Source organism: Bufo bufo, chromosome 1, assembly GCF_905171765.1.
Source record: "Bufo bufo chromosome 1, aBufBuf1.1, whole genome shotgun sequence".
Taxonomy (NCBI): Eukaryota; Metazoa; Chordata; class Amphibia; order Anura; family Bufonidae; genus Bufo; species Bufo bufo.
The window spans coordinates 614,664,884-614,679,309 of NC_053389.1; the positions used below are offsets into that span (position 1 = coordinate 614,664,884).

The 14,426-nt window shown below is 41.0% G+C and overlaps 1 protein-coding gene across 1 annotated transcript in view; it reads right to left on the minus strand.

Moving 5' to 3' along the window:
* Window positions 1–1,421: 1,421 nt before the first annotated feature.
* ISLR2 (immunoglobulin superfamily containing leucine rich repeat 2) overlaps window positions 1,422–14,426 on the minus strand; it is a 66,079-nt gene continuing 53,074 nt past the window's right edge. The window contains exon 2 of the mRNA XM_040413707.1: window positions 1,422–9,075. Within this exon, the coding sequence (XP_040269641.1) occupies window positions 7,034–9,067 (2,034 nt within the window). The 5' untranslated portion in view covers window positions 9,068–9,075 and the 3' untranslated portion in view covers window positions 1,422–7,033. The remainder of the gene's footprint in view (window positions 9,076–14,426) is intronic.

A 14,426-nucleotide genomic window follows, 5' to 3' on the forward strand; every position in this document is an offset into this window, starting at 1 on the left:
GGTTACTCCTTAAAAAAAAATCTAGAGTGCCAGCTCTTGCACAGTGACAATGCCCTTGGGGATCATGTAACACAGGAGTTACAGAGCAACATGATAGCAATCTGAAAGTGACAGGTCTCAGCCGCTGTGCAAGAAGCTGTAAAATCCTATGTGAGACTTAGGCCTGGAGCAGGAAAATCTCCACATCTAATTCGCATCATATCCCATGTGCAAAGAACATTGAAATTGGAAATAATGTGCATTAAAATGAGGTCCAATAAAATATGCTTTGAAAAATAAGAAAGGAATGTAAAAGGAGGACCGGAGAAATGCTCCATATAAAAATAAATAAATAAATGTTTTATAATATGCAAATGAGCCCCTAGGATTAATGAGGGCAGTGCTGTTGCTCCTTGTTGCTCCTAGAGCAGGGGTGCACAATGGTTGGGGGCACATAGACTGAATCAACTTCAAGAGCTGAAAATAAAATTTAAAGGGGTATTAACAACTGAAATACTGTATTTATGGCATATTGAATACTCAGTATACACCATTAATGTCTGGTTACACTTTTCAGGACGCCCATCTAATGGGAGAGTACATAAAAAATACGTGTCAGCAGCCACAAGACATAGACATACATGTCTGTTACCAGATGGTTGGGGGCTGCAGAGAATGGTATCAAGGGCTACATGTGGCCTCCCGGCCGCAGGTTGTGCATCCCTGTCCTAGAGGCTCCACTCGCTCTCTTTCATGCTGTACCTCCACGACTAACTGACAGGGCCAGGCAGTGAAGGCGTACTCATGTCTGGCCCAGAAGTCTTGCGGGGGCTTGTTTAGCGCACGCGCTGTACTGGGATTAAGAACGCCGGGCGCTTCATCCCTGTACAGCACATGCGCCGAATGAGCTCCTGCGAGACTTTAGGGCCAGGCAGTGAAAACATACTCATGCCAGTCAGTTGTGGGGGCGTAGCATGAAGGGCAGTGAGCGGTGCCTCTGGGAACAACGAGGTGCAACAGCACCTATCTAGTTGCTCCAAGGGGCTCATTTGCATATTATAAAACATCTATTTTTCTCAAGAATGCAGAAATCTAGGAAGATGGGACCAAGACCATGATGCTCACCTGTCAAGCGTACACGTCTCAGGTGAGACGGCTTTATTGCTATGTATCTGATGACAGAACCTATTTAAGATGTCAGCAGCATGCCATATAGAATATTTGTTATTACGACACTTGTTTCATCATTGCTGGCTAACTTGAGAGCCATAGTCATATACTTCCAGAGATACAGAAATCATTTTGTAATAAGATTGTATGAGTGGAAGGAGGTAATAAAAGACCCTGGTGAAGCAAGATAGAAAATAGCAGGAAGACAGAGAATAGCAGAATAATTTCTGCTCACGTTGCAGGTCACTGTACAAATAAGATCCACGTCCAGCTTTCCTGTTAGTACAGCATTTTATTGGTTTTGTATACATCATATCTCAGTGCCTCTGTATTCTTAACCAACATCACACAATGACAAACATCTTACTAATAACAATACACATCGGTTAGGGAAATAGTACATAGCCAACATAAAAAAGAGAATGCAAACTGATGCCATAGTGAGCCAAATGGAGGCCTGTAAATGATGCTTACAGCAAGCCTTTAGAAAGATTTGTAGGACTGCTGGTCTGTGGAGTAGAATCAAGAAACCGTAGATTTCATATAAAGAGATGATAAAGAAAATATGTATGACAAAATAGCAGCAATTGTGGTGAAAATAAGTATTTAGGGAGCATTGTACTTGTCACTTTAACATCCAGGTACAGTTGATGGTAAAATACTACTAAGCTTGGTCATACAGCAGACTAGGTACTGCGGAAAACCTTGTTCTAATGCATTCTAATACATTGTTTTATATTCTTAGAATACCTTAGTTGTAACTAGTGTTGAGAGAATAGAATTGATTGACTTCGATCCGAATTTCAGGGAAAATTTGATGTGCTACGAATTATCATCTTACCCTAAAATGGCATTCAAAACAAAGAAAGTACATACCTTATCCATTTGCACGCGAAGTATGACATCACCGTGCCCGGCCAGTGTGATGACGTCATCATGTCAACGCATGGTGTCGTCATTCAAGAAGGCCACAACGGCCTCTACGTAAGCAAATGGATAAGGTGAGCATTTAAAAAAATTATTTTTACCTTGATTAACCACTAAAAGGTCTAAATAGTAGCCTCAGATGCTGCGATCAGCAATGAACGTGGCATCTGAGGGGTTCAATGAAAGGGGGGCGGCCCGTCATTGCGTCCGCTACATACAAAGAATGAGCTTCGTGATGAAGTAATTTGTCATAAATCGAATTCCTTTGTAAAATTCGGCAAAGCAGCTGAATCAAATTTTTTATAATTTCACTCATCTCTAGTTGTAACTAAACTTTTCGAAACTTTGGTATTTTGTTTATTCATTGCAACCGATTATAATATACATTGACAGAAAATGGAAACCATATTACTTTTGTAAAGGTCTTAAATGGAAAGTTCTTTAAGTCTTAAATTAAAAGCTATATTAACTGCAAAAGTACAATAGATACACAGCTTATACAATATACATAAAAAGCCCCTTCCGCGGTGCTGTGCTGTTTTTCTTACTAATTAGAATTTTATTTTTACAGAATAATGAGGGTCATTTGCATTCAATAGCATTCAATGTTAAGCAATAGTATTCAGATAGAAGGGATTGGCTGTTTACACATTGTCATGTACACCAATTGGGGGTTTACCCATTGAAGTATCTTATACAGTATATCAAGTGGTGTGGAGAATGGAGGACCCAATACAAACAGCATAATATTGACAGCCTAAATGGAAACTATGCAATACATAATTTCCTTCGTGGTGGTGTTGCAGGTGAATTAAAGGGAGTCTGTCACCTACTTTTAGCGTTCTAGACCACTCATATTGCTTAGTTTCTCCTCGTTTAAACAGTACCTTTATCATATGTCCCACGTAGAAAAGCTGAAAAAATGAGTTTAGAATTATATGCTTATGGCCGCAAGTGCCCAGGCCCCTCGCCGATGTACTCGCCTAACCACTCCCCTTGCAGTCTTCTGGCCCACCCTACCATCCTAGTTTGGCGGTGGACCGGGCAGGCATGAGATCTCAGAGGCAGAGGAGGATTAGGAACAAAGAGGGCAGAGCGTGCCGGAGGACTGCAAGGGGAGTGGTTAGGCAGGCACATCAGCAAGGGGTCTGGGCACTTGCGGCCATAACGCCACCTGTGGGCACTTGTGAGACCTAATTAGCATATCGTTATAAGCTTGTTTTTTCAGCTTCTCTACATTGGACATATACAAAACAGGTACTGCTTAAATGAGGTGAACTATGCAATAACGTGATATGAGCGGTCTTGGACGCTAAAAAAATGTGACAGACTCCCTTTAAAGGGTAACTCTCCTATGACAGATGATGTCAGGACAGTGAAGGATCTGGTAAGCTAAATATTTTCTCTTGATCCTCATGTTCTCCTAGGAGATAAGCCACCACCAGAGGTGTGTGGTGGCTGCTTTCTCTTCTCTCCCCAGTGACAACACATACACGCCAAACCGAACATGTATGTCATTTGGCTGACAGCAATTGAATATGTCCATTTGTGCCTATTTCTCCTAAATAGATGTGTACCACCAGTCTGTCTGAGCACTATCTTTGAATGAATAATTGATTGAGATTTCTACTGACTTTTAAACTTAGACGTCAGCAGGACTAAAGATGTCACATCAAAGCATAGTCTACTATGGCTTTGGACATTCCATGGTTAATTGGAGGATCATTTATCTACTATAGGGACCAGATTTATCATTAGTCATGCATGGCCTATACTAAGAGGGATTTCTTTCTCTGCACTCATGTCACGCTAGTTTGCTTTTATTGGAACTGAAAAATGAGCTGACTCTAGATTTAATTTGAGCAAGATAAATGGCTTAGTGTCGTGTAATAGCAATATATAACTTAGTAGAATAGCTAGAAAATTTCTTTGTAAAAGATGGATATGACACGGGTTAGGGCACCAAGGAATGTAGAAATCTGCTATTCTTCTTAATATAAATCGCAACAGTAGGGAAGATTTAGATCAGATTCTAAAACTCGTTATTCAGAGGCCATCTTTAAAAGAAATCTGCAGCATAATTAGTTACCCAAAATGCAGTGGGGTAAAGATTGAATTCACCGATCTATCCTTGTAGCTAAAATACCCTGGACAGAGTGGCTTAGTACCCCATCTGGCACCCAGCTGCCAAAGCACATGCTCCACCAGCCCACCCTGGTTACTACGGTCAGCAGGAGGGGACTGGCCATAGACCTTACAGGAAAATTTCCAATCTGATGTTCTAAGTATTAATTAATGCTAGAAGCATCAGGTAATTGTGCACCTGGCCAATGGCCGCAGGTGCCTTCCTGAACTCCACTGAATTACCATCCTCAGGGCAGTGATACAGTTAACTACTGTGGTGAACGCTGCAGTATTTTATGCTGCACTGTGCTATTTGGTTCTGCTGGGGTGGTATTTTGTGGTGCTCTATAGTATTGCAGGCCTCACCTACTTCAGCTGTCCCTGCCAACTTCTGTTGTCCCGCTTTCTGTTAATTTGGACCTGCCTACAAGATGGGACCACTTTTAGGATTCTTCCAGGACCACATGTTCCCACTCCACCCATGATGGTCAGCTATGTTACTTTTTCTTTGCAATTGTGGTTATAAGATCAGATGCTGATGTGATTTATATGTCCATGTCCTAACAGGTCCTAGTCTCTGAAAGTTCCCTCAAAATTAGTAAACTTGTTAAACTTGGAAGAGATTATAGGTGCAGAAATCTAATATCCTTATATATATTTAACAAAAAAATGCACACCTGCTTACCCTCAGTTAGTAAAGTTTCCTTGATAGAGAATTCTATTTGAGTAGATATGATAGGTGTTTTATATCATAAAACAATAACTTACATGTTGCCTATGCTCCGTAACTTTCCTAATGTTTTTCGGTCAGTGACCCTCTGAGATATTCTACATTTCAAAAATCTTCTTCCAGAAGTTAGTATATTGAGCACCATGTTATTAAAAACTGTCCCGTGTAACACTTATATTATTCCCCTAATATTCAAAGAAGTCACTATTATAAAAACAAATAAAAAACACTCAAAATATCTAAAGTATCAAACCACAACAAAACATTAGTAGAAAGGTAAAAATCTTTAACAATGGATATGGTTCAGGCACTGAGACAGTTACAATTAAGTGCATGGATATGTGCAGTATAGACATTTGCAGATTGTATGCCCAGTATATGTTGTTATACTGTAAATATGGTACATACCTGCAGTAACAAGTTCACATATTAGGTGCCAGTCTCTGGCAACCTTAGTCAAAGATTTGTAAAATTGACAATAAGAATATACACTGGTGGCCCTGTGGGTCCAATAACAATCATTCAAATGTAGATCATAATTTATAATAAAATTATGCGTCTCCACTTTTTCCACCCAACTGAGCATCCCAGTTGTAAAATTGGACTAAACTGGACTCACTATACCCGAAAGCGACATATAATATCAGCTAAAATATAATATCATTACGGAATAAAAAAAGCATAAAAACACTGTAATAATAAAAAACTGTGATTAACATACGTAACTGATTCCTATTTGGAACATTATAAATGCTGCCTACAGAAATGAAAACAAATAATGTGTCCATAGTAGACTGAAGGCTATGTCCAAAGTTGACTTCCAGATTCAGTTTATCCATGATGATGAAGGCCCCCAAACTGCACCTTTATACCCTCTGACTATAGATAAAAGATTTGCTCCATAGAAACATTGTGCTATCATCAGGGCAGTTAGAGGTTAACTGGGTGTCCTTTTGACTTGCAGCAGAGGGACTGTGGTGTAGTCCCAAGAGGCACGGTTAGAAGGTTGTATAGTACTGTAGCTCAGAAGAGATGTAGTGCAGGTGCACCCTTATTACTCATTTTTCCGCCATAATCCTCTAGTTTTACTGTAATTAGATCTCCTTGGGATTCACATAGATCTGATTTTCTATTCTAATTGTTGATGGAGAGCATCTGATCATGCATTATAGAATTCAGTAGATATTTAGTCCTGGTTTATATATGACTTCTAAAAGGGTTGGGTAGCTGCAGTCTGGATTTGATGATAAAGATTTGTATACTGTAGTAGAATTATAGGCCCATTATATTAAAAGTTACTGTTTCATCATCTCGGTTTTGAGACTCCAATGAATAAACAATATTTTTTTGATCTTTTGAATGTGCAAATCCTCAGGGGCTCATTAAATTGAAATAATGTGTAGATGTGTAGCAAATGCTTGGAACAATAAGATAAACTGCGAATAATTAAGATGCTAGGTATGTGTATGTGGTTTTGTAGGCAGGTATACACCATGGTATGCTGTAAGTGCTCTCTGCAGAAACACTCTTTTATATACATTTACCTGTAAATATATATATATATACGCACTGTGCACTCACCTGTTGGCAAAACATTGACACTTTTTTTATAGACTAGCCTAAATTACACATTTTGTGGCATATTCACAAACATTGCTACATTAACACTTTGATGCACACAGATATGCGACACACAGGGCATGCATACAAATGTGCAGTGTTATGAACCCACCAGCATAGCTGTCTACTGCTGTGATGGGCAGAACCTATTCATTGAGGCTTTGGATTGGTGAAAATTGATTTGCTGTATGCCTAGGCTCAAAAACACTAGTGAGAACACTGTCATTATAGTTATTAAGTAAAGTTTATCCATTGCACTTCTTAACTTGCGTGAATGCCTTGCGCTCCTCCTTTCACCTGTAAATTCTTGATAAGGAGCACATTTCTGGAGAGACTGGGAGGATAATTCAGGTTTTTATTCTTGCAGGGGTTTCACAGGATTACTGATGGGTTACTGAATTAAAGAAGGTCTCACTCTTGAACACATTGGCAGATAAATCAAAGGGATTGAATGAAGGTGATTTCTTGATACCTTGTGACATATCAGCGGGCAGACTCCTTGTAGTTACCATTAATCTCTTCAGAGATGGTCACAGCCTCAGCTCCCAGAGGGAGCTTATCACTGTACTCAGATCCCACCTCAAAATCTTCGTGGTTGGTTTTGGACTCAGAGCTTGGAAGGGTTTCATCTAATACACTTCCTTCAACCTCTTTCTCAACCTCTTCTGAAGGTGCTGCTTCTGCCTCTGCTTCTCCTTCTTCTCTTACAGCTTCGCTAGGGTCAAAATTCTTTTCTGACTCCACATAAGATGATCTAGGGTCAAAATCAGCAGACATCTGCTTCTCCATTGTATCTTGTTTGTGGGTCTTCATTATTAATTTATAATTTTTACCGTGATATTTAGTAAGCAGGTGACAACATGTGGCTCCCACTAGAGGTATGGTGGCCAAACCAAGGAGAAAAACACTGACTACAATGATTATGATCAAAGAGGGCACTTCTTTTTTAGTAGTAAAAACCACCTGCACTTGGCAGTCTTCTCCTTTGTACGTTAGGCATACAGAATAGTTGGTGCCAGGTGTTAGACCTTGAAACCAGTAGGAGTTTACTCGATCCTCAATTTCTGACCACTGAACCAAAGTAAAACCTTTAGGACTTTCCTGACAGAGGTATAGCATCTTTAGGTTCCGTTTACCAGAATGTGTATTATATGGAGTTATTTGTACCTTTGCTTCTTTCTCTGATACATCCAGAGCTATTACACCCAGATCAAACACATGAGGTTTCAAGTTGCTACTCTCATTAAAGGCATGGTTGGAAACATGCAGGCCTCCTACACTAGGTCCACATTTCTTCTCATTTGAGTGAAAGTTTTCAATGGTGTTTATCTTGTTATTCTCAGTACCAGCAGTTGACACTGTTGGTATTATGGAATTCGATTTTTCCTCTGTTTTATCTTCTTTAAGAACACTGTTTCCCAGTTCCTTATCTGCAATTTTTTTAGTATCTGTAGGTATCTTTTCTGATGCTGGATCCTCAACCTTTGTGGGATATTTCTGACTTCCTGCCACAGAGACATTGACCGAACTCTGGCTACTTCCCATCTCATTTGTGGCTATACAAGTATATGCTCCTTCAAATTTCTTGCTAAGGTGAGGAATGACCAGTGTTCCATTCTGATAAACCAGAAAATCTCCAGATAACTCGCCTTTGGCCCCATCACTGGGCAATTTAAGCTCAGTCTCTTGAGTTGAATTGCGAACTTTCCACTGGATTGTTGGCTTGGGGCTACCACTGACCAAACAGTGTAAAGTGAGAGTAAATCCATCATATAACTCAGTGCTATCAAGATTAGGATGGTAGCTTAGTTGTACACTAGGGGCCCTACATGGCAAATCCGGAATTTTACTAAGTGCCTTCCCTTGGAGCTCTTCAGGGGAGCTACATACAATTAAGTCCTTGTCTGCTACAGTGATTTGAGCTTCCTCAATCCATTTCTTCAGCCACACGAGTGAGCAAGTGCACTGGAAGGGATTATTGTAGATCTGAATATGTAGAAGAGAAGCAAGAGGCTTGAAGGTTCCTTCGCGAATTACATTAAAATGATTATTATTTATTCGGAGAGACCTAAGATCTTTTAAATTATCAAAGGCATTCATGGGTAGGTTTACCATACGGTTGTTGTTCATTTTTAGCAGTTGGAGGGCAGGGAGGCTGGCTAGATCCTCCCATGGGAATTCCACTAGTTGGTTATGACTAATATCCAGGTTTTTAAGATAAGCCAACGTTGCCAAAGTACCTCTTTCTACTAAACTAATATCATTATGAGCTAACCACAGTGATGTCACCTGTGGCACCCCAACAAAGTTGGATTTTTTTAGTGAGCTGATTTTGTTGGCTGAAAGACTAAGGGTGGTGACATTGGAAGGGAACCCAGTTGGAACCTTTTGTAGCTTCTTGTACGTGCAATCAGCAAACTGTTGATTGTATTTATCCACACAGGAGCATGCCTCAGGGCAGCTGAATGTTGTCCTCAGAAGAGACACAGCAACGTAGAGGAAGAGGAATGTACCCATCCTTCCACCTGAAAGGCAGAAAAAAACAGGAAATTATTATATAATATGGGCTAAAAATCAGATTGTTGTAATTATGTAGTAGAAATATGCACAGCATATGAAGAGCTATGCATAAGATGACCCAGTAAACCCTTTGCAGCTAGTGAGCTTGGCAGTAGTTATGTTTTTGTACACACACACACACACAAAAACCACAAGCTAGAAACTTTGTAGATTCATTTCTTACTTAGCATTGAACTAACAGTTGTCTGTGACCTGCAACCTATTTTCAGTGTTAGTCCTCAGCAACAGAGTTATGTACATGGAGCCTGAACAGAGGCACATGGCATCTAGGCACCATATGTACTACAGAGCCACAAACATACTGTATGTCAGCATATGTAAATCTACACAGTACCATTATTCTCCCCTAGAAGAAAGTCTCCTCCGATTTTCAAAGTGAAGTATGCAATGCATCAGTGAAGGTCACATGCTTAGCCAATATTAACCAGTAGTTAACCATGAGGCCTCTAGAGGAAGCTAAGTGAATCTGACAGAAAATGAAGTGGCACAGCTCCTTCCTAGTGTCATTATTCATTAGTTCTAGCATTCGGTGGGATTCGCGGTGGTTGGGATCCCAGCGATCATACACTAATGGTATATTTTAGCAAAATGGCATAAATGCCTTCTCTTAAACACCCTAATATGGAAACTCATAGGGGTTGTCTAAGTGTTCTTAGAGAGATTTATAGGTAATAACAAGCGCTTTTGTACTCTCTACTTTAGCAGCAAATAGACTGCAGCAATGGACTGAATGGCTGGCTGAGAGACCACTTAGTAATTTTTTTGAGTTTGTTGCAGATTTCTAAATCCTCACAGTGGGTCGATTTCCACACAGAAAAAATCTGTAAAGTGTACACAAGATTTGTGTAATCTCAATTGCTCGTACTGTAATACGCTGTGGTTTTTCTGCACGTGAATCCACACGGAAAAAAACGCACGTATTCCGCAACATGTGCAGGTGGCCTTAGCCTGTGAGATGACTGGGCCTGGTGCCTAGTCCACCAATTAGGAATGCAGCGTGCTGGAGCCTGGGAAGGTCTGATTCCTGCAGTAGTGTAGAGGTCTGTGTATGGCTGAGCAGAGGTTTTGCCTGGTGCACTGAGGTGAACCTCTGGAAGGGAGCAGTGATAATTCTCGACCAAGTAAGCTAACTGTGCAAAAAAAGGCTATTATACCTGCATACATGTTTTCTTAAAAACAAAATCAGTTATGTATGAGCTTGCATTTTACCTTCTAAGCATAGATGTGAATTAAGCATCTCTTAAAGGGAATGTGTAAGCTATATTTTTTAAAGGGGTGGGCACTGTAGAGGTCACTGTTAAAGATTCGGGCACTGTGGAGGAGGTTACTGCTAAAGGGGCAGGCACTGTGGAAGTCAGTGATAAAGGGGGTGGCCACTGTTGACATCACATTTAAAGGGGTGGGCACTGTGGAGGTCACTGTTAAAGGGGTGGGCACTGTGGAGGCTACTGTTAAAGGTGTGGTCACTTATAAAGGAACGGGCAATGTGGAGGTCACTGTTAAAGGGTCGGGCACTGTGGAGGTCACAGTTAAAGGGGCGGGCACTGTAGAGGTTATTGTTAAAGAGGCGGGCACTGTGGAAGTCAGTGATAAAGGGGGCGGCCACTGTGGAGGTCACTGTTAAAGGGGCGGCCACTATGAAGGTCACTGTTAAAGGGGCGGTCACTATTAAAGGGACGGGCACTGTGGAGGTCACTGTTAAAGGGACGGTCACTGTTAAAGGGACGGTCACTATTAAAGGCTCGGTCACTGTCAAAGGGGCGGTCACTGTTAAAGGGGTGGGCACTGTAGAGGTCACTGTTAAAGGGGCGGGCACTGTGGAGGTTACTGTTAAAGGGGCGGGAACTGTGGAAGTCAGTGATAAAGGGGGCGGCCACTGTGGAGGTCACTGTTAAAGGGGTGGGCACTCTGGAGGTCACTGTTAAAGGGGCGGGCACTGTGGAGGTCACTGTTAACCCCTTAGGTACAGGCTCATTTTCACCTTAAGGACTAGGCCATTTTTTGCAAATCTGACCAGTGTCACTTTATGTGGTGATAACTTTAAAACGGTTTGACTTATCCAGGCCATTCTGAGATTGTTTTTTCGTCACATATTGTACTTCATGACACTGGTAAAATGTCAAAAAAATAAATTTTTATTTATAAAATATAACAAATTTGCCAAAATTTTTGAAAAATTAGCAAATTTCCAAGTTTCAATTTCTCTACTTCTATAATACATAGTAATACCTACAAAAATAATTATTACTTTACATTCCTCATATATCTACTTTGGATCATTTTGGGAATGACATTTTATTTTTTGGGGATGTTACAAGGCGAAGTTTAGAAGAAAATCTTGAAATTTTTCTGAAATTTTCAAAAACCCACTTTTCAAGTACCAGTTCAGATCTGAAGTCACTTTGTGAGGCTTACATAATAGAGACCACCCAAAAATGACCCCATTCTAGAAACCACATCCCTCAAGGTATTCAAAACTGATTTTACAAACTTTGTTAACCCTTTAGGTGTTCCACAAGAATTTATGGAAAATAGCGCAAAAATTTCAAAATTTAACTTTTTGGGCAGATTTTCCATTTTAATAATTTTTTTTCCAGTTACAAAGCAAGGGTTAACAGCCAAACAAAACTCAATATTTCTGGCCCTGATTCTGTAGTTTACAGAAACACCCCATATGTGGTCGTAAACTGCTGTACGGGCACACGGCAGGGCACAGAAGGAAAGGAATGCCATACGGTTTTTGGAAGGCAGATTTTGCTGGGCTGTTTTTTTTTTTACACCATGTCCCATTTGAAGCCCCCTGATGTACCCCTAGAGTAGAAACTCCAAAAAAGTGCCCCCATTTTAGAAATTACACCACTCAAGGTATTCAAAACAGATTTTACAAACTTTGTTAACCCTTTCGGTGTTCCACACAAATTAATGGAAAATAGAGATAGAATTTCAAAATTTCACTTTTTGGGCAGATTTTCCATTTTAATAATTTTTTTTCCAGTTACAAAGCAGGGGTTAACAGCCAAACAAAACTCAATATTTCTGGCCCTGATTCTGTAGTTTACAGAAACACCCCATATGTGGTCGTAAACTGCTTTACGGGCACGCGGCAGGGTACAGAAGGAAAGGAAGGCCATACGGTTTATGGAAAACAGATTTTGCTGGACAGTTTTTTTTTGACACTGTAACAGATCTCCTGGCACCCCGACGGGGTACCTCCGTATATGGATGCTCATAGTGTTCCCGAGGACTCCAAGCACTCCACTCGACACCGTAACCACCACAGGAACCAGGAACAGGAACAGCTCTTACAAGAGCTAGTAGTTATAGCCAGGGGAGTATAGCAAATCTTCAGCGTATAGCAATCCCTAGTGTCAATCAGTTACCCAAACACCAACCTCAACATGATGAAGGGTAAAACAGGAACTCTTTTTTGAACACACAAACATTGACTTATACACACATTTTCTAGCAAGGGTACCACCCCCGTGGACCTGGTTGGGAACTGAGGACATAACATAGCAGCCAATCCTTACAGTTTAAATACAAAAACTATACATTTAACAAACACAATGGCATCGTCTGTGACGCAATTACCAAAACACAATGGGCTCTGCCTGTGATTAGTGATGGACGAACATCTGCCGGGACGGTTCGCGAACACGATCAAATGTTCGCGAACCGCAAGTTCGTGGCGGGTCCCATTCATTTTAATGGCAGGCGAACCTGAAAAACCTTCAGCTCATATTTGCAGCCAAGAAATAATTACTAGAAGTGCACAAATAGTCCCACAACATGAACAGTGACATACCACATGTATTATTCGAATTTGCGATCTCCATTTTTGGGGGACGACTAGTATATCACACCAGTAGAAATTATTTGTTCAATAACGCTTGTCCCTCTATATACCTGCAGTATCGCAGCAGAACCGCACACAACTGCCGCACAATACAAATGCGGTATAATATACTTTCTAACATAGAAAGTATATTATAAAATTGCGCAAGGAAGGCAATCCATTAGAATATACATGAAGATAAAACGTAAACTTTAATAATTTTACTATGAGGGTCCATTCACACGTCCGTAAGTGTTTTGCGGATCCTCAAAACATGGACACCGGCAATGTGCATTCCGCAATTTGAGGACCACACATCGCTGGCACTAGAATAGAAAATGCCTAATCTTGTCTGCAATTGCGGACAAGAATAGGCCATGTTCTATTTTTTTGCGGAAACTGAAGCACGGATGAGGAAGTGCGGATCCGCAAATGTGGATGTGGATCCACAAATGCAGATGCGGACAGCACATTCTGGCCCCATTGAAAATGAATGGGTCTGCACCCATTCCGCAAAATTGCGGAACGGATGCGGACCCATTTTGCGGATGTGTGAATGGAAAAGATATCCCTCAAAATGAAAATAAATTAAATTATTAAAGTTAAGCAAAAAGCATAGATGTGGTAGCCAATAACAAGTACTCGGCGGCACTAAATCAGGTGCTCGGCGGCACCAAATGCGAAACCATATGTCCTGCCACAATCCGGGGGGTTCCTGTGCACATCCATGAATCCAGGAGGGAAAGCAAAAAAAAACATCCATCCCTGGGCTAGATGATGATGTGGTATTGAAGGACAGGGTGGGCAAAAACTGTCCCTGATATTGCCCGACAGGGGGGTGCTATTCTGGCCCTGAAAGCCTAACCACAGAGCACCCGCCCTGATAAGAGCGACCCCGTCCAGAACCTTACCCTATATAAAAATGGCCCTAGTAAGCCCCTAGCCCCTAACTTCCAGGTGATCACTATATAGATATATGTGTTTTTGACTCATTATAAAAGTATATTATAAGTATATCGCACCCCTCTGTGTATCACACATATCGATAGCACACTTATACTAGTGCTTAAAATGACTTTTGTGGCCCTATTAGCTAGCGTTTGGTGTCCCTAAGAGCCTGTCCCTGCTCCACACAGCAATCTCTTCCTACACTGGCAAAACACTGAATGTAAAATGGCGGCCAGATCAGGTTTATTTATAAGGTAGGGGGTATGTCCATGTGCTGAAATGTCTCATGTGGCTGTCCTGTACCACCTGATGGATGTGTCATGGGTCAAAGTTCTTCACAATGTAAAAGAATATGGCGGGCGCGAATTTGCTCTATGTTCGCATGTTCGGCGAATCGCGAACACGCAAAGTTCGCCGCAAAACAACCGCCGGGCGAACCGCAAGGCCATCTCTACCTGTGATACAATTACCAAACATAATGGGCTAACTTAATCACTCACAGGCAGAAAACAC